This window comes from Strix uralensis, chromosome 6 (assembly GCF_047716275.1).
Source record: "Strix uralensis isolate ZFMK-TIS-50842 chromosome 6, bStrUra1, whole genome shotgun sequence".
Lineage (NCBI taxonomy): Eukaryota > Metazoa > Chordata > Aves > Strigiformes > Strigidae > Strix > Strix uralensis.
This window is the reverse complement of record NC_133977.1, coordinates 45,297,702-45,318,430: the sequence shown is the minus strand read 5'-3', so window position 1 is coordinate 45,318,430 and position 20,729 is coordinate 45,297,702. Positions and strand designations below refer to the sequence as shown.

Sequence of the window (20,729 nt, the reverse complement as noted above, 5' to 3'; positions counted from 1 at the left end):
ACACCTCCTGTGACCAAGAGATTTTTTTATCTCTTTTTTTTTTTTTTTTTCCCCCTCTCCCCTCTCCTTTCCAAGGGCAAACCTTTCAAGGAGAAGCTGCGGGTTACAGCATGGAAACACTAATCATCGTTATACTGGCTCCTGTGATCGTGCTGATAGTTTTTTCTGCAGTAGCTGTGCTGATCATCCGGAGAATACAGAAAAACCATATGGAGAGGCTCAATTCTAGGGATGCAGAATATGGCACAATTGAGGGACTCATTGCATCAAATGTTGGAGACAGCACGTTGGCAGTAAGTAACCTGTGTGTGTGGAGAAAATTAGTGTGAGCTTTCTTCACTTCTGAGCTCCCTGCTCGTATCCTCCAAAGGTGGCCACATCAGTAACAGGAGCTTTTGCTGCTGGGGGATGCCACGTAGCATCAGAGCTCCTGTGGTGACATCCCTCTGCTTGCAGTGGAATGCAACCAGAAGACAGCTTTTGCAAGTACAGCTCCTTTGACCTGGAGAATCGCTGTAAACCGGAGGCAAACTGTTCATGCTTCTAGAAGCAGTGTCTGAACAGCAAAACAGTATGCCTGGTTGGTGGGTAGCCTGAAGTGAAACGAAAAATGCAAAAGGCAGCCTGAAAGGCTGGAAAAGGTGTGATGTTAGGGGAAGGAGAAGATACAGATATTTTTAACTTTTAAAAACTTCAAGCCTGACTCCCATGATCTTAGTAGCAGGGTTCTTGCATGACTAGGAAATTAGTGAATTTTTGTTGATAGAAGAGCGATAAGAATTTTAAGAAATGAGAACTGCTTACTCAAAAATCAGTTTTTAAAATAAGTTCTTGTTCACACAGTCTCTGGAAAATAAAATGACATGGGGAAGTGTTTCCTTTTTAGAGACTTAATGTATCTTACCCTTTCACTTGAGGCTAGAAGAAAAAGTGTTCCCAGCAGCTTTCCCATGTTTTATCGAAACTGAGCAAGTGAGGCTTCAGAGGCAGCTGGAGTGTTTGTTTGAGACCAATGCAAAGGGAAGTTTCCTTCTCCTTGCATTTCTAAGATAAAATCTCTCCAACATGAAGAGGTTGGAAAACGCTTTCAGTGCTTTCCCGCCATCACGTGCTTTCACTGCAGGGTTGAAAAGTAGCTAAGGAAAAACGGTCCAAAGCACAAATATTTTTTAATAATATGCTGCTAAATACATTGACTAGGTATTTTATTGCTGTGTTTCTCTCTGTAGGAGAGAGAAACAGAAATGGGTATTTAAATGAGGAATTACCTTTGGTATCTTCCTTAGCCCAATGATTTTTCTAGATGCTACATGTTTGTATATATTCAGAGAGCAACAGGATGAGAAGACTGTATGTTAAGCACATAAAAAAAAAAAAAAAAAAAATCAGCTAAGAAAGTCCCTGAGCTGAATGTTCTTGGAGGCTGGGAGAGAGGCAGAGTATCATGTATGTTGAAGTATTCTTGTATTTGCTTCTAGTTCACTCCACTTCTAGTATCCCAGTGCCCCTTTATACTACCATATGTCTAATACCCCTCTACATCTACTACCCCAATTCACCTCACCTGTAGTACCCTAATAAAGGGCACCGCTTTTGGGTGCGGTCAGAGCAAGAACGGGATCTAGAGGGGCCTCAGAGTGGCCGTGCTGGTACCAGAGCTTGGCTTTTCAGTGCTGGTTTCCCTGGTAAGGCAGGGCAGTGGGAACAGCCTCCCTCCCTCCTAGTGCTTGAAACCTCGCTGCAGGCTCAAGGGTGGTGCAAGCTGCAGCAGCTTTCTGCTCCTGCCCTGCTATTTTGCTTCAGCTGTTTTTTTTTCAGATGGCTTTGGCTCTCTCTAATGAGCCAGGAGACTTGAGTCTGTGTTACTTTTTAAAACAACCAGTTTTGATACATTCACCATGAACCAGGGATGAGTGCAACTGGTTATCTGTCGTTGAGCGCTGACTTCCAGCTTTTACCGGCTCTTATCTCTTATCAGTGCAAGACCATTTCCATTCCATTTGCAAACCTTTTGCACTTCAGGTCATTTAATGTTACTTAGAAACGGTGATTAAACCGAAGAAGAATAAATCAAAATTCTTTTTACAAGAAATTGGAGAAGTTGCTAACTGTAAAAGTTTGCTCTAAAGGAGCTGTTTTGTTTTGTTCTCAGCTGTCAGACCCGCTTAGCTTTGTGATTGCAGTGCCTCTGGTGTGCCTCCTGAGTGCTGCTGATGTAAAAAAAGTAATTGATAGTTCCTTGTTTCTAAATGTTCATCTAAACACTAAATCTTTTTAAATTCCGGATTTTTCTTCTCCATTGTGTGCTTTAAATTGCTGGTTTTGTTACACGTTAGATTAGTTTACATTGAGGATTAGTCTCCATAGTGTAACAAATGCTTAAAGCCCTAAGCTTCCTAATGGGGAATGGAAAGAGCTGTGTCCTCTTCAAATCTTGTTTTTACAGTTGCTGCAGATAAGGGTTCTGTGGTGGGTTTTTTGTTGTTTTTGTTGGGTTTTTTTTTTCTTCTGATACAAGCAGGAAGGAAAAGGAGTTCTCGGTTTGTATTGAAAAACAAAACAGCAATCTCCTGTCATTCTTGAATTATCTTTTTCTTGAGCACTCATTTAAAAAGTTGTTAGGAGAAATGAGATTTCATCGGATCTGGTTAAAGTCCAGTAGTGCAGTTTGCTGGAAATATTAGAAAGTTAATTATGCTTTTGCTTTTTATCCTATTTTCCTTTTTGAAGGAAAAAAAAGTCCAGTAATAACAGTTGTTAAAGCTTTGAACTAGTATGGATGCCCTAGCCATAAAAGTAGCTGGGTATTAGCATTTTAAAGACTAATAGGATTTTAACATTCAATTAGGTCTCACTCACGGTTTTTTATAAGCTTACAGTTTAAAGTCTCATTTCCATGCACTAAAAATACAAGAAACTGAGAAAAGCTTTTTGAGAAGGACTTGTTACAGAAAGTTTTCAGGAGTATCAATGACATATCTAGTGTACACATTGTTTATTTTAAAACCGTTTTCAGTTATAACTAACTGCACCAAACTTGAATAGTTTGGATCAAAACTTCCCATGACTTACCTACCACAGAATTGACTTTTTTTTTTTGAGGGACTGTTCATCTAGCATGGTTCAGCCACTTTAGGGAAGGAGACTTACAATAAATTATTTGGGTGTTGTCTTTTAAAGAAGTTCTAATTTGGGGCAGGGACTTACAACCTGGCAGGCTGCCTGCACAACTGCACAGTATTGCATGATTTCCTTTCTCTTCTCTGTTACTAAATTAATTGTTAGCACTTATATTTGGGATTTGGCTGCGGAAGCAGAGGTGTCCAGTGGCATGAAGGTGCCACGTGGTTTTTAGGACACCTGAGCGAGTGTGATGGGTGTGACACAGGACCTGTGGATAGCTGCCCGTCTCTGGGACGGTGGCTGGAGGTTCAGCTGGGCACAGCAGGCAGGGCAGCCTGGCTGCGGAGAGGCTCCCGCCCAGTCGGCAGCACGGTGGGCACGCAGGATCAGGCCGGTGAGGATTGCCGCCACAGCCTTCCTCCTGCCCTCCTGCGCCGCTGCAGCTGGAGCGCCGCTTTGCAAGGGCACGTAGTTCCACAAATTCACGCTTGGACTCAGCAGGGAGGACGGTGCGGGGGCGACGGGGCCTGGATGCTGTGCTGGCACACCCGCTGGTGCAGCCCTTCCCGGAGGGTTTGGTTTCGGGGTGCTCACCCGGCTCAGCCACCGAACCACATGGCGGGGGAGAGCGCAGCAGTGAAGCAAGCCTGCGGCCCCGCTGAGCTCAGCGGCCTTGAACACATAATTAAAAACTGAAAAGGAAAACGCTTCGCCAGCAAGTGTTGCTCACGCTGGTGGTGTCGGTGGCCAGTGGTGGCTGGCAGCTGGTGCCTCTCTGGTCCAGGTGCCCCCGAGACCGCCCTGGCTGCGAGCGCCAGGACCGAGCTGTGGGCTGTCCCCTCTCCATGCGGCTTACACGGACCCAAGAGACACCTGTCTGGAGGGTGTTTTTCAGCAAAAATTATTCCCCTCCCCATATTACTTCAGACAAAATGGTCAACTGAGCACAAATTGTGTGCAGGCAATGGATTAAGAAGGTTGTATCACAGGAATATGTTGGTTTTATCTGTCTTACCATTTCAATTAGAAACTTTCAGCTGTGACTGTTTCTGAAGTGTTTACAGTAATAAAAGTTCAAAGTTTTGAATGGCTGTTTCTAATACACATTTATTCACAGGGATTTGTAAAATAGATTTTGAGAGTATCTGATGCCACAGATCAGTGGGGCTGGGATGTGACCTTAGCTCTAGTTAGTGAAAACACATCTGTGGTGCTGTGCCCTTGTAGTCATCTTTGCTAGGAAGAATGGGGAAAGTCTGCAGGAATGTTCAAAAGTAAATGTTGGGGTTCTTTCTGCCAACTGTATAGGGATGAAGGTCTTAAGTATAGAAGTCAGAGAAAGTAAGACTATTTCTTTTTGACATGGCTCAGATTACTGCAAGACATAGTAATTTGGTGTGTGGGGGGGAGAAGTTGATATTAACCTGTTTGAAGTAGGTGACATACAGAATTGAGAGAGCACAAGCTAAGTGAGAGAACAACAAAGTGCTGAAAAAGGGTGGAATTTCACTACAGAGGCTAGCTTGTAGGCTATGGGTAAGCTTCCAGGTTCACAGGCAGTAAATTTATTGTAACTTATTTATTAAACAAAATGATCTATTTATTAAACAAAATGATACTGTAATGCCAAGTATAAGATAGAGACAGAATAAGAGAGCTGAGAATGAAATGATACTTGATTTGTTTGCTGTTCCTTATTGTGTTGTTTCTAAAACTTCCAGCAGAAGGTGATTATGCTCGAGTTACAGCTCCCCTGCCAGTCTCTTCTGTGCATGAGATGTTCCTCAAAGTGGTATAATCTTGCGAAGAGCGTTCTCTGTCCACCTGTGCAGTAACAGCAATGGGGTCTTCATCCTCAGCAAGCAAATGGCATCACCAGAGCCGTTGAGATGCCAGGGACTTTTAACTGAACCCGTCCTGTGCCGTGGTGCACCTTTGTGCATTCAAATGGGGAAAAAAGGAGGTTTCTCATGGGTTGTAAACTTCTGCTTTTCCTTTTGAACAGGATTTATTGGACCATTCCTGCACATCTGGAAGTGGTTCTGGACTTCCTTTCTTGGTGCAAAGAACGGTGGCTCGCCAGATCACACTTGTAGAGTGTGTAGGTTAGTATAATTCTTGTTTGCATCTAGTGCTAATTCTTGGTAACGAATGTAGAGAGAAAGCTTTATCTCCCATCCTAATCAACTGGTTTTCCTCAGTTGCTTATATAATATATGAAACTCCTCAGGCTTTGGCTTATGAAACATACTTGGTTTTGGAAAGCAAAATGAAAAAATTTCTTTCAGATCTATGCAGAAGAAAGGGGCAAATATTATCTGTGCTTTATGATTGAAAAATGTAAGCTTTGTTCAGCGATGTTAGAAAAGACAAACTAGGCTTGTCTGGGTACTTTGTAAGCTAAATAAACTGTTTTTAGAAAAGCAAGCTCAATTTGAAGTTTGAAACTGTCAAACTGTGAAACTTTTGTTCATTAAATGGTGTTCAATTAGAAAGCTTTAGAATTAGGAAAGGATCATCTGGATTTGAGATCTGGAGTTAAAGCATCAAGCAAAGTGACTAACATGGCATTTAGGAACAAAACCAAACCCCACAGCAAAAACCCTGTGACTTTGTGCCATGAAAATGGGAACATGAGTGTTTTGCAGCTTCCTTGCTTTGCGCTGTTGCTTTGGGACCATGCAGGCAGTGAGGGCAGTGAGGTACTGCTGCTGCTCTTTTCCCTCTGAAAGAGAGAATCTCTAGTAATTCGTCCCTAAAACTCTTCTGGGTCTTTAGTTTTTTGTAGGACTTCAGTGTTAATTTTACAGAGCCATTAAATTTTTCTTCAGCATATATATATATATATATATATAAAATTAATTGAATAGTGTTAAAATTGAATTTAGTAATTTTAGGAAGCATTTGGGTCAAAGATACCCTGAGGCAGTGATATTGAGCCAAGATGCCTTACTGGCACTTGAGTGGTGAGGAAGGCATGATAATGATTGATGCTAGTAGGAAAAAAAGGCTGTTTTCAATATGTGTTATGCTGCTGCTTCAGTGATTTGAACTCAGAACAGGTTAACACCTTCCTGTAAGTCACTAGAAGTTTTAACTCATCAGGGTGTTAAATCAAGCCTGATTAAACCAGATGAATCTGTGAATCTGTAGGGACTGGGCCTACATTTTACCAGTGTTTCTGTGCTTTTGGCTTATAGCATGTATTGAGTAGGCACAAACGTTCACACTTGCATTAAATCCAAGTGTAAGTCTTCTGATGCTCTGCGATTTCTCTTCATCAGAAACTGTAGAATATGGTATGGATGATGATTTTGCCTGCGACACGGAGACATCTTTTTGTGTGTGTATATACATGTGAATAGTGTGTCTCTGGAATTACGCCTGCTCCCAAGTTAACTCAGACTGGCACAATTTCCAGAGACCATGTGTTTTAGCCTGTACAGCAGAACCAGATGAAAGCGCTTGTGTAGGGAGTCTCTTCTGGGTGACAGCACTGAGACGCCAGTGCTGGGTGTCTCTTCATTTGGTTGTACCTGCTGTGGATTCCTACGTGCCTCCAGAGACCGCTGGGCAGCAGAGTTTGGATGTTTATAGTGGTCAGCTCTAGCACAGCTTGTTGCACGAAGCCTGAGGCTGTCGTATTCAGGCTGTGATGGAAATGGCAATGACCGGAGCTTTTGTGCTGTGCTTTGTCCTGGATGTTGCTTTCCTCTTGGGTACTTCATTTCATACATTTCTTCTAAGCTATTTGGATAAAAAGCTTGGTGTGCAGAGAGTGTGTCCTGATCTCCACAGGACAGAGGTGGGGGTTTGGGTTTTTCATGGGGTTTTTTTAATCCTTTTTTGTTTGTGGGTGGGTTTTTCGTTTTGTGTTTTTTGTTTGTTTTGGTTTTAAGTCATCGTTCTGCACTGTGTGTGTCTGGCTGTGCTGACTGGTTTTGCAAGGGCTGATGTAATGGAAATGTAAAGGCTGTATCCCCAGCATTATGTATCCTTCCTGTCCTCCTAGCTTCAGAATTCCTAGCTGTATCTGTATTGCGTGCACTGGCCTTGCAGCATGCCGCAAAAGCGCTTTTGTGGCTGGTGGTTGAGTGATTACACCTGCCCTGTACAAACACTCTGCGTACTGGACCAGCGTGCAAGGAGGAGGGTTCCATGTTCTCGGAGCTCGCGCTTGAAAACAAACAGGGAATTTGAGGGACTGGAGCACAGCATGACTGTAAAGTGGTAAAAAGTGTACGCAGGGGTGATCAAACTACATCAGTGTGACATTTGGGCCATGACTGATTTTCCATCCTATGAGCTGATCCTGTCCTTCTGCCCTGGGAAGATTGTTAGTTGACAGCTTCTGTCTTTTTTCTCCCCCCAGGAAAGGGCCGTTATGGAGAAGTTTGGAGGGGTCAGTGGCAAGGAGAAAATGTTGCTGTGAAGATCTTCTCTTCTAGGGATGAAAAATCCTGGTTCAGGGAAACTGAATTGTACAACACTGTATTGCTGCGACATGAAAATATATTAGGTAAGTAGGACAACCTCACTCACGTACCCTCAGGTAGGTGGTGTAAAGGTGAGTTACCTGAGCAGTGCCCCTGCAGAGCGCTGCAGGTTTGCCACATACCTTCCAGTCTTTGAGATGAGGCTCTTGTGTTTGCGGTAAACAGTTGAAGGGAAATTTTAAGGGGGAGGCTTGCCAGGAGGGTGCTGAAATCTGAGTCTCAACTGGAGAAGGTGTTGTAGCAACCATGAATCACTGTCCTCCTGCAATATTCCAGCAAGAAGCAGTCAACCAGATTAATCAGTGGTTGGCAGCACAGTGTGTAGAGAAGAACGGAGGTACCACAGACCCACCTGCTAAGAATTCACCCCTGCAGCTCTTGTTGCAGGGCGGCCAAAGAATGTGGCACAATGTGTGAGGTGGAGAAGATGGGGTGTTTTCTTAGAACTTCAGTTCACCTGGGAGAAGTGGAGAAGAAGTGGGGAGGAGTTTATAATGAGATATAAATATTTGATACTTCTCCTTGTGCCTGAATAAAGTGCAGTGTGAATCCATTATTTTCTTCTGTTTAACTGTCTTGCTCAGGGTCAAACTAAGCTCCTTTGGTGTTTAAACTTCAACTATAGTTGCCCCTGTATGATCTATCTCACTTCCCTGTAAATATGAAAGTATGATGATTTTAATCTTCTGCATCACTTGTGCCTCATGTGCTCAGTTCTGAGAGCTTAGAAAATGGCTTTTTTGTGTTGTGAGCCATGGCTGAAGTTTAAGTGGCCTTTTTGATTCCTAGTATGGACTGATGTGCCACCTTTACAAATAAAAGCAGCAGCGTGTATTCTGAGTGCTGACATGACCTCACCCGCAATCTGTCTGTCTTCAGTCAGCTTTACTTGGGCTCCTTATTCTTGTTTCTTGTCAGAGAATATTCCTTGGCTCTATAGCTCACCCTGCTAGATGTTTGTCTAATGTTTCCTGAAACAGCTCCTTTGTTACTACAGAAATAATTTGGTGGCCTCCTGAAAGGTGAATTATTGAACTTTCCTTCCCAAGAGAGCAAGTAACTTGGCTGAAATTACATTACACATTTCCCATGTTCCTCTGTCTGTGTATAGTCTTTCTTAATAACTGTCAAATTTGTTGGCTATTTTATAGAATTTTTTTAGATGCAATATTAAACAATATCACAGATTACAAAAGTGTCATATTGTGCAGAAATCTGACTTCAGGAGAGAAAGTAGTGGGTGTTCTTGCTGACAAATGTCATATGTGGGCTTTTAATAAACATGATTTGTTCCTCTAACTTGGGAATAAAACTTTTGCTGCTTCCCAGATAAAGCTGTTGAGGTCAACCGTATGCTGATAGACAACAAATTCGGAGGGAGCTGCTCCTGAGTTTTGGGTTCAGTTTTAAGACGCCACATTTTTTTTGAAAGCAGTTTTTGAGGTTCGTGGGTTTTGAAGAGAAATTTTTCTCAGTTCCTTTGTAGAAAACCATTGTGAAATGCAGCTCTGATGCATACAGGTGCTCTGCCTTACTTCACCCTGGAAGTAAGTTGCACAGCAGTTGACCTGTCTAGTATTTGAAGTAGAAGAGTTACTACTATTCCATGTTCTTTGCAATGCTGATCTTCTGGTGCTGCCACACTCTCCTTAGCCCTCTGCCGCTTGCTATGGCCCATGGCTCAGCTGCGAGCTCTGGGGAGCAGTTAAGATGCGGCGTTTGGAGCCTGCAGCAATTCAGAGCAGCCCCATAGGTCTGATCTCTTGGGCTGCAGCAATCCCTTGGCACCTTTCAAGCAGCCGCAGATCCTTGGAGAGCGGGTTGTTGCTGTGGTGGGGTGGGATTTGGTCAGCCTGTTTCGTCAGAGGGGTGTGATGTTCCAGTGGGACAGCAAGCCTTTGGCATGTCTCTGAAGAGACTTACCTTTGATGTAGGTGTGAAGCTGGCACAACATAGAATGTCTGTTTATGTGACATGTACATGAAACGCATTTAACCCTTTTCTCATCAGCCTGCACTGGCTGCTTGTTGTCCTTAAAAAAGGAGATCACTATTTATGACTTGTGAGGTATTGTTTCTTCCCAGTGTGATCCTGTTGAGTGGACAGCACATGTGCTGCAGCCTGGTGGTCTTCTTGTTTAGCTGGAAACTTCTCCATCCCCAAGTCCTTCAAAAAGAAGGAAAAAAATATAGTATTTTTTTGAAGTATGTTGTCCCAACGAATAGTTGTTTGGTATGACTGACAAAATACATAAATATGTTCTTGTGAGTAGACTTGAGTTAGAGTTCCAGAATGCTCAGCTGTCTTTTCATCATAGTGTAATACGTGCAGTCTGGTTTCAGTTCAGTACAGCGTGGAAAAGTTTTAATTAAACAGTTTTAAATTGCAAGAGGGGCGTAGTAGTATCGATCCTTTTTGTGGGGGGAGTCTTGAAGGAGCTCTGTCATTTTATCTTGTTTCTCCTTTCTTCCTCCTCTCTTTCTAGGTTTTATTGCATCTGATATGACTTCCAGAAACTCTAGTACCCAGTTGTGGTTAATCACCCACTACCACGAGATGGGGTCTCTCTATGACTACCTACAGCTCACTACCCTGGACACCGTCAGCTGCCTCCGCATTGTCCTCTCCATAGCCAGTGGGCTCGCACATTTGCACATAGAGATATTTGGAACCCAGGGGAAACCTGCCATTTCCCACCGGGACTTGAAGAGCAAAAACATCCTCGTGAAGAAAAATGGACAGTGCTGCATAGCCGATTTAGGTGAGTTCACTTCCATGCCCATGCGCTCGGTACCTTGGGTGACACCTGCTGTTGGAGCTGGGAGGTGGCTGGCCCGGTGCTCCAGGTAGCCGCGCCCCCTCGGTTGGTGACCGGCCCTGCGCCCCGGTAGCCACACGCCCCGGTCCCGCGCCGCTGCGGGCGCTGGCAGCAGCCGCGAGATGGCGCCGGCGGCCCGGCCCTGACATGACGTGGCGTCGCTGCCCGTCGGCCCGGGCCTGCCCCGCGCGCTCCGCTCGCTGCTCAAATCCGTTCGTGGGCCCCAGCAGCAGCAGATGTTACACTGCAGCTCGTTTCCGAACTAAGAAATGGCCTGAACCGTGCGCTCGCTGGCCCAAGCTCCGTCGGTCCATCCGGCTTGAGCTGTTTGCCAGATAATTCAGCAAGCCCAGAGTCGGGTTCTCTGTGACCAGCAGGTGTTGGACTTTAAGCCAGTAGGATGCTGAGAACAGTTGAAACAGTGTGGCTCGTTCACCCCTCGGGGTATAGAATCTAGAATGGTTTGGGTGGGAAGGGACCTTAAAGCCCATCCAGTCCCACTCCTCTGCCCCGGGCACTAGCCCAGGTTGCCCAAAGCCCCGTCCAACCTGGCCTTGAACCCTTCCAGGGAGGGGGCAGCCACAGCTTCTCTGGGCAACCTGTGCCAGGGCCTCACCACCCTCACAGGGAAGAATTTCTTCCTTAGCTCTCATCTAAATCTGCCCTCTGTCAGTTTAAACCCGTTACCCCTCATCCTATCCCTGCCCCCCTGATCAAGAGTCCCTCCCCCCTTTCCTGTAGCCCCTTTCAGTCCTGGAAGGCCGCTCTAAGGTCTCCCCGGAGACTTCTCTTCTCCAGCTGAACCCCCCAACTCTCTCAGCCTGTCCTCATGCGGGGGTGCTCCAGCCCCCCGAGCGTCTTCGTGGCCTCCTCTGGCCCTGCTCAAGCAGGTCCGTGTCCTTCTGATGTATGTCTGACAATATTTTTTGCTTTTCTCCGACAACAAGGGATAAAATAGCAGTAGAACAATAGTATTGAGGAATCATTGGCTAGACAAAAAGTGTGTCAGGAGATGGGATTTCTTTCCAATAATAATTCCACTGCATAGTTCTTATCACTCTTGCCTGAGGGACGTGAGAGACACACACACGGAAAACATGAAAGCCATACACCTGGGCCTATCTAAATTTGCAGAGGGAATAGTAAGTAAAAAATGGAGCAGTCAGCTGAAAATACGAAACTTCAGAGATTGGCTTTTAAATAAATTTGTAGTTCACACTGAGGAGGGGCAGCACATACTGGCATTGATTAACATCACACTAATTAAGTGAAATCTACCACATCATTTATCTAAAGGCTTCAAATACTTAAGAGATTTTCTGGAGGGCACAGCAAGGAACATTTCCCACTTAGTTTTTATGGTGGCAAAATATCTATTTTTTAAAATGTGAAATCCTCAGGTGTGTGTCTGACATGTTCTTTGTTCCTTATCTGTAAAGGAGAGTTACCAAAGAGTTTACTGCTTTTGGTATATATTCATGCCCCTCTTTTTCTGTATAGTTTTGTCTTTTTTTTCCTCCTCTGGTCTCCTTCCCTGTTTCAACACATGCACCAAAGTGGCACTTAGAGACTGGTAGGTATGAGCAGATGGAAAGATTCACTGCACTGCTCAGAGCTAGGCTGGACTTGGCTTCTGTTGGTCATGCCAGGTTCTGGACCTGCAAGGTACCTGTTAAGAGTAGGCGTCGGCTCTGCAGGGAAGAGGAGTACAGTTGCTTTGGTGCACATGTTGTGTTTGTTCTGTGGGCAGCCAGGGCGCCGCACGCCGAAGCGCAGCGTGGCTGGGTGGTGGTTGCTGTTCAGGCCTCGTCCTTCTGTCTGGCAGCCAGGGCAAGAGCTTTGGGCAGCGGCCGCTTGTCCTTCCGCGGGTGTGCTGGAAACCAGCGTTTGGAGCAGAACCCAAGCGCCCCGAGCTGCAATTACAAAACTGCCTGTCTCCAGTATGTTCAAGCTAAGCAGAACTGTGTGGTAAAGTCCAAGGATGGATGTCAGTCTCGCTTCAGTCTCTCAGCACTGTGGAAAAATTCTGCCCTTCTACTTCTAAAGCAATGCACATGCGTGGTAATAGGTCTTACTTGGGCAACTTCATAGAACAGCAGAGTAACGCTTATACAAAAAGAAGAAAAAGCCCAGCCCTCCTCTTCCTCCCTCCTTCCCCTTGCCCCTCCATGTAGAGCAGTGGATGTCTGTTTGAAGCAAACACTGGTGCTTGTAAGGAAGGTGCAGAGAATGCTAACAAAACCTATTTGTTCCATTTTTGTTTCTAGCAGGTACTACAGTATACTAAAGAGGATTTTTTGGTGTCTTGAAAACCAATGTGTTACATCACTTTGTATTCCTGTCAAGCGTTTTTTTTTTTTTTGAAAAGAATTAGTATCTTAAAAAGCTACTGTGACAAGCACTTATGCACCCTGAAGTTAAATGTGCATTGAGATCTCCGGAGGTGAAAAGAAACTGAAGCAGAGCAGTAACTGAAGCAGAGCAGTATCTGCTTCCCAATGCTCAGAAACAGCACAGATGCCACTGGGATGAGAACCTGATTACAACATTGTTGTCCCCTGACCTTATTGCAACACTTTCTTAGTTTGTAGTGTGCAGGATGCTGACTTGCATCCCTCAGCTTTAAACCTTTGACCTGTCAGTCTATCAAATCTGGTTTGCCCAATTTGGATGGAGCATTATGGTTTTTATCAAAGCATTCTCCAAAGTCTTGAAGTTTTCAGAATTTGCCAGGAAATCTGTTTTCTAACCTTTGTTTCCAGTGTGCAAGGTTTTTTTTAAAAATTATATTCCATACATATTGTATTCTATAAGTTAGTATAAATATAAACAAATACATAAATTTTTTTGTGTGTGTAAATATGACAAAAATACTTCTATCTGGAGGGCAGGCTTTCCAGATTATCTCCTCAGCAGTCAGGAGGTTAGTAGATGGTATCTTTCTAGAGGTGCCATAAGCATTTTCTTAGCAGCTTGAAATTACTTGAAGTGCATTTAAATTGTAGGAAAGCGTTTTCCAAATTTTTGTTACAGTAAAGTACGGACTGTTTTTTGGAAAAAAGAAAAATATCTGGTGATAAGTTAATATTCTGTGTGACTGAGTAAAAGTGCTTTAAGTTTCATCTGAAACTCAGTGGTAAACAGTTTGTGTTATTCTTACAAGATTTGTTGAGGAAATTAGGGAGAGTTTGTGTCCTCTTTTCTATTGCTTAGTTATGTCATGCACCTGTTGCTGTTCAATTTGCAGTGCTCTGTTTACCAGGGCAAAATGAGTACTCTGTGTTTCCAAATTTACAGTAATTTAGTCCCTTGCATAATGTTCTTTGCTTAAATGTTTAGTAATTAGTAGAAACCAGGTAGAGTGGTTTTGACTGACTGATTTTTAGATCAGCTTGAGGATGTTTATTTTTCAAGGTACTGCAGATATGGTGTTTTTTATTTTCCAGCCTTATTTTTTTTAACTTGTGTATATCCATCATGCAGTGTTTTTCTCTTTTTCCCCACAGTTCAGATATATCCACCTACCTAAAAGTTCTATAAATAAATTTGAATGCTGTGTAAAATTGTTTTCTTCTAAGTAACAGATGCTTGTCCTTCTGTGTATACGTGCCTAGAGCGCTGGTGACATCCAGTGGCTGCAAAACACTTAATGACAACATTTTGCAACAGTGCAATAACGTGCTTAATGGTAATCCCTGAGGAGATAATTGGTCTAAGTCTGCGGACACAGTGGCTGTTTTTGATAGCTAGTTTGGAGCTGACCCAGTTGGTCTTTGGACAGTTGGACTCTCAGCTCCTTCTTTTTAAGAAACTGTCTGATGGGTGTCACTGCTCACATGTAATGTTAAACATACGCTGCTAGAGTTTTAAAGGGGACTCAACAGTGACTTATCTTTTTCTGTCCTTCAGGCCTTGCGGTTATGCACTCCCAAAGCACGAATCAGTTGGATGTGGGGAACAATCCCCGCGTGGGTACGAAACGCTACATGGCTCCAGAGGTCTTGGACGAAACTATCCAGGCAGACTGCTTTGACTCCTATAAGAGGGTCGATATCTGGGCTTTTGGGCTGGTCCTTTGGGAAGTAGCTAGGCGCATGGTTAGCAATGGTAAGTATTTGGGACTCCTTTACTTGTTTTTAGAAGGGGTTAAGCAAATGGCAATTCCAGCAAAGCATCTGCCACCAAAATGCCTGGGGTGCACAGCAAGGTACTGGACCTCCAAAGTATTTTGATTCCTGCCAGTTTGCTGCCTGGGGTGAAGTTGTTGGTATGTTGGGTACAGTGGCCAAATATTGTCATTTCTGTTAAGGCAGAGAAGAAAAAGGGTCCCCTGCTACATTCTGAATTGTGATGAGAAGTAATTCATACCAAATAGTTAAGATTTTAGATCGTAAAGTTTGTAAACTTTTTTCCATGTGTCGTTAAACTGTAGTGAATACTTCTAGGTGGCTGTTTCTCGTGACAAAACCTAAGGAACAGGAGGAAAATATGTAGGAAGTGAAGAAGTGATCAGAATTCAGGGGTGCTCTTGCTTTACCAAGTTAAATGCACTCACAAAGCAGGCCTTGGTCAAAGTACAGTTCTGCCTGGGGAAGTGCCCCTGCAGTCCTGTTCTGCAGCATGCGGCGGTGCTTCGTGTTTCCTTGGCGAGGGTGTCTGAATATCAGAACCTTTAAGCTGGGTATTGCTTGGTGTGATTTCATGTCCTTGTCAGTTCAGAAGTCCTCTCTGATTTCTGGATCTCAGGGTGTGCTCCCTGGACCCCAGCAGAGAGGGGAATGCTGAAGATGCCCTTCAGGTGTGTCTGCAGACCCTGGCAGTGATGGGTTGTTGACACGAGGTGTTTAAATCTGAGGAAATTCGGGATCGTCATACACATTTATTTGCTCTGTGTCTAATCTAGTCCCACTAAAGCCAAATCTGGGATTCTGTAACTGACATCAGACAGTGGGTTTATTTTCCTCAAGACGAGTAGCCATTTGTTTGCCACGGTACCTCCAAGCCCTGATGGTAGGTTGGATCCCCGCGGGGCAGCTGGGGTTGGTGCCTGCCAGTGTAGGATCCAAGGAGGAACTCGTGTGAAGGAGGCATGGTCAGAACAACAGGCAATAGTCGCAAACTGAAGACTTGAGGGGTTTTTTTTGGTGGGAACTATTGCAAATCAGAAATCAAGGGAAGACTCTGGAGGAAAGGATGCAGATAGCTTTGGAGATGTTCTCAAAGAGCAGCTGTCAAGAGCCAAAGTGGGGAGTAGGAGCGGTTTTGTGGAGGGTTGGGTGCGAGGGAGCGGGGAGTGTGCAGAGGTAGGCTGCAGTAAAGTGTGACAGCTGCTACAGGGTAACAAAGCCTGGCTTATATTCTGGTGGAGGTTAAGGCACTGGCCTCACACTATTTCTCATGCGTTATCTCCCCTCTATTACCTGACCTCTCAGGCAGGATTTCCACTGGGGTGTTACACTGGACTGCAGGGAGCGGGGACAGGACAGGTGTGTGTGCAACAGCTCCAGAGGCAAACAAATGCTGTTGTTCTATTAAAGTACAGGACTACTTCTAAATATGAACCTTTTACCTCATCTGTTATCTGTTGGTGGCCAAAACTGTGAGTAAAAAAAAAAAAGGTACTGCTCCCTTGTTGAGCATAGTTCTCAGCACAGCAGCCACAGGCAGCTATAGTTGTCTCCAGAAACACTGCAGTGGGGCTCGTTATGAGCAGGCTGCTGGAAGGTGACACTTCTGAGAAGATTTGCAGACCTTCCGAGCTTGCCGGGAGATTCTGTGGGGCCTGGAGCACTGTCCCAAGCCCCGGTCTTCTCCAGGACGCTTACAGGGTGCTTAAACAAAGCTGACTTGGTGGCAGCAGAATGCCTGGAGTAGGTTCAGGGGGCTGGTTGAAGTCCTGGCAAGCCTGCGAGCTTGCTTTGGCAGCTCTGAAGAGATCCGGGGTGGGTGTGCTCTGACCAGGAGAGCAGGGCAGTTGGGGGTGTCAGCGGTTCTGGGGAGATGCCGTGGCAGGGTCTGTAGAGAGCAGCTGGGAGCTGGCGGCAGCCACGGGACTGGCTCCAGGAGCCGAAGGGAACTTCCCGAGGCTCTGTGCGGTGGCTGGAGCTGAGCTCAGGACTTGGCTGTCCTTCTCCCTTCACTGTCAGGAGAGTTGCTTGAAGGCGTATACAGCAAAAGGAACAGGTTTTGTTCTGATACAAGAGCATGTGTCAGCTGAATCAGTGTGGTGATGATCTCGGGTGAAGGTGTATGTGGTTAATTAGGGAAAGTCTTGTGAGTGCATGGTGTTAATTTTTCTTATGATGTCCTCAACTTATTGGCAAATGTATGTTGTAGGCAGTTATAAAGACTCACTCATTGCATTTCCCAATGTTTGGAGACCTCTGGGTTGCAGTTCATGTCAGTGTGAGTGCCTTGAGAATTTAAGCTGTAGCTTCATTGTTCTCAGCACAGTCTTATATCCTGCACGTCTGTCCCAGCAGTCACAGAATATTTACCTGAGCTACTTTTGAACTAGTGAGCTTAGACTGTGCTGGCAGCTTCTCTGAGCTGTGTGAACCTCGGTGTGGACTGCAGACCTACCAGAGTGATGGGTAAATGATTTAGTAATTTGATTTAGGCTGAGGTCAGTGCCCCTGTGGAAGCACTTCTAATGCTAATACAGATATGTCGTGACATTGGTCATGCCAATAAAGTCTTAAGACTTTACCTTAAAGCTTAAGTTTAAGACGATGGTGATGCTAATTCCACAGTACTTATTTCCAGTTGCTCTGTGTTTCTGGCTGTTGCCGAAAGTAATTAAAATTTCCTTGCACTGGTTTGAAATGGAGTAAACATTTTCTCTCAAATCTGAGCTGTGTGGAAATGGTTTCTTCATCAGGTGGTCACTCAGATAACCCTGTTTGATCTGTAGTAAGACTTTGGCACTGGGTGTGAGCGCGCTGAGGTCAGGCAAGTGTGCTGCTGTGGCCTGGGTGACAGTGTATCTGAGGTGGGCTAGAGGCGCTTGGCAGTTACCTGTGCTGGAAACTTTTGCTGCTGTCCCGTACTAGTGGGCACTTGTCATCTCATTTACTGGGTGGAAATTCAGAGTCTGTTCTAGTGAGCCAGCCTGGCTTAGTATGTCAGTTCGTGGAGACTCTGAAGGTGTTGTAATCTGACTGTAAGTCTGATAGTATTTAAAGTTTTAAAGTTTTATTTTTAAATTTTTAGGGGGTTTAATGTTTATTTTTAAATTTTTTATATTTTATATTTTATAATTTTATATTTTATATTTTAAAAAAAAAACTTATCTAATGGTCTTCAAGGTTGACACGGTGATGATTCTCAGTACTTTCCTGTCACGGTTTAGTGTAAGGAGGGAAATGTGGTAGGAACCTCCTTCTCCACAACCAAGAACACTTGTGTATTGTCTTTGTGCTGTAGCAAGAGCCACTTGGCATTTCCCTCTGTTCTTGAAAATGTGATTTGAGCCCCCAGATCCGTATTTTACTTTTCAGATAGACTGGTGCTTGTTCCTCGCAGAGTGGTGGTTCACTGGTTTTGGCTGTGCTCCCTTCCTAGGGTACAGTGCCTTGTGTCGTTGCTTGCCTGGTGCCTGTGCAGACCTTGCTCTGCTCCAGCAGTTAGATTCGGGCATGCACAGGATGAGCTGACGCTAAGTAACGAGAATAGAGGTGAAGAAAATGCTACTGCATGTGTGAGTTCTAGTTGTTCTGAGTAGCAAAAAACTAGCAACCCCAGGGGAAAAAATACCGTATATTAAAAATAACAGCAGTCATCTTAAAACTGTGCAGAGAGCAGGAAGCTGCGGGTCGTGCTGGAGGACTGTGGGGTCTCCCTCGTAGCCGGGGGGCTGGCTTGCGTTCCCGGGGCAGCGTGTCACAGTTCAGTGAGGGTTTTGCGAGTGGGGCGGTGTGGGCTAGAGGTTGCAGTGGCTCGCTGGCACGGCTGATGGACACTGCGGAGCCAGCGTGGTCCCGTGGGCTCCGTGACGCTGGGCTGTGGCAGATCAGAGTGCTCCCGAATGGAGTAAAGGCTAGGCCCGATTCATTGCACATTTAGTACTGGATGTCTTATCTGAAACAGCCAGTTATCTACCCTGTACTTTGGAGAGACCACATGAAAATAGTAAATTAGAGCCAGACTCTCCCTAGTGATAAAGTTCATCTGTAAGAGCCTAATGACCCTGGAAGCATTTTCCAAGCCGTATGACGGGGCTCAGGTTCTGCGTTGCCTCATACAGAGCCACTGCTCGATCTGGAACGGTGATGTAGAGGGGATTTGTATTCCTCAGCTCTCCCAATAAATTTTTATTCTGTGTTCTGGGAGGAAGCAGGAGGAGCGTAAAGACAAGATTTCAGCACTGTAGGTGATGTTTGGTGTGTGCAGTTATGGGTTGCTGAAGGAGGAGGGTGGCTGATGCCTCTTGTCGCAGCGTGTGATGCAGTCTGTCCCGCATCCCTGTCAGAACGCCATGGGGTGAGCCCTGCCACCTGCTAGTTACTTCAGTGTGGTACCTTCCTTGGGTAGCCAGCTCTGTGACCTGTCCTACTGTTTTCTAAGGGAGCTGTAATTGCTTGAAGATCATTTCCCTTTTCAACTAATCATCACAGGTAGGGATTGACAGATTTTTACAGTGTCTATGGGATTTTGATCTTCATCTCCAATAGAACAAAAAAACTAAAACTCAACCACTGTAGCGAAGTTTGAGAACCTCTTTTCAACTTCAGTATCTCCAAAGCCACAGAAATTCTCCTGGATTTCATTTCCATCTGACATTGGGACAGCTGCCAGTCTGCTAAAAAGCAATTTTAAGATTGCCCATGTTTCTACTGTACATGGAGGGCCTCGCTTGCTTGGTGTTTTTCCGAGCTGCTGACCCAAGTGCCTGTCTCTGGCCACCAGTTTTTAAATTGGCTTCCTGAGAAAGCTGAGCTCCCTATAGGTCATTTGTGAGCTTAATCCACTGATGAAACCACAGTGCTGCATGCGTGCCTTGGAGAGTAGGCAAAAGGCTTATTAGCCTGCCAGGTCTATGTGTGCTGGGTGACGAGTTGGGAGAGCACACACATAAGCTCTTTTTTCAACACAGAATCCTAGAAAATGCATTGAGACGCTGGGCACCACAGGCTCTGAGGTGTTTGGCTTTGGTGGAATGTGGTGCCAGTCACCCTAGGAATTTTACTATTTTACTAACAACATTTAAAATTACTTGGAGCACCAGCATGAGGGTCTGTAGGTCCTGACATGCTTATTGGACTCTTTCAGGAATGATAAAACCACGCAAAGTGTGTGGTAAGCCTGTTAAACACCACAATGCAGCCCTTAAGTTTTTTACATTTGCTGGTAGAAATCCCAGCTTTGTAGCAGTCAGTATTATAAAAGCATTATAAAAGATGGCCTTTTGGCAAGTGAATTTATTTCTCGTCATTTCAGCTTGAGCATCTGCAAAATGACTATAGTTCTTACTTTGTGGAATGGTAATATGAGTCAATTAAGTTTGGGTGGAAAAAGTGGTTCCTGTGACAGTAAGTGCTATTCTGTTGTTTAGTGGCTGCCTGACACTGGTGTTAACTTTTAAAAGATTTTTGTACTTCTTAGACAGGTGGGTCGTGTGTTCTCTCTTTCTGTGCAGAAATGCTCTTGCACTGACACGGTCGTTAATTAATGACCCCTTGTTTGTCTCTCACCAGGTATTGTGGAGGACTATAAACCACCGTTCTATGACTTGGTTCCAAACGACCCCAGTTTTGAAGACATGAGAAAAGTGGTCTGTGTAGATCAGCAAAGGCCGAACATTCCCAACAGATGGTTCTCAGACCCTGTAAGTGGGTGTGCCTGGGGGTGCTTTGCAGAAGATACGAGCTGACCTTTCTTTTAAAATAAAGTCATGGAAGTTATTTTCAGTTATCACTTGAAATTTAAACAACCTCAGTACTCCTTGTCAGGAGCATTACCTGTACAGCTTTCAGAAACCCGCTGGCATGGACCTTTATGTTGGGGCAGGAAGACAATGCAGTGAGCAAACCTAGGACTGTTAAGGCTCAGCTATTCACAGATTAGCCTTTTGGTAGCATGATTTAACAATAATTATTTTAAAGCTGCTCTTCTGATGTTGTTATTCTCCCTCCAAGGGAAAATTTCTTTAAGGGGAAGGTAGCCCATGTAGGACTTTCTGTGGCTTGCAAGCATGTGGATTTAGAACAGAATTTTGGTCTCTCTCCTGCCTACAGGATAAGGGACTGTAGTTCTTTTTGAAAGGCTGGTGCTGAAGTTTGTTTTTCTCCATC

General features: G+C 44.7%; 1 protein-coding gene across 2 annotated transcripts in view; it reads left to right on the top strand.

Annotated features, from left to right (window-relative positions):
• Positions 1 to 20,729, top strand: part of ACVR1 (activin A receptor type 1) — a 64,368-nt gene that overhangs the window by 41,791 nt on the left and 1,848 nt on the right. For both annotated transcript variants that reach the window (XM_074873901.1, XM_074873902.1), the window contains 6 exons: positions 76 to 293; positions 5,129 to 5,228; positions 7,496 to 7,642; positions 10,105 to 10,380; positions 14,347 to 14,544; positions 20,133 to 20,263. In XM_074873901.1, the coding sequence (XP_074730002.1) occupies positions 76 to 293; positions 5,129 to 5,228; positions 7,496 to 7,642; positions 10,105 to 10,380; positions 14,347 to 14,544; positions 20,133 to 20,263 (1,070 nt within the window). The remainder of the gene's footprint in view (positions 1 to 75; positions 294 to 5,128; positions 5,229 to 7,495; positions 7,643 to 10,104; positions 10,381 to 14,346; positions 14,545 to 20,132; positions 20,264 to 20,729) is intronic.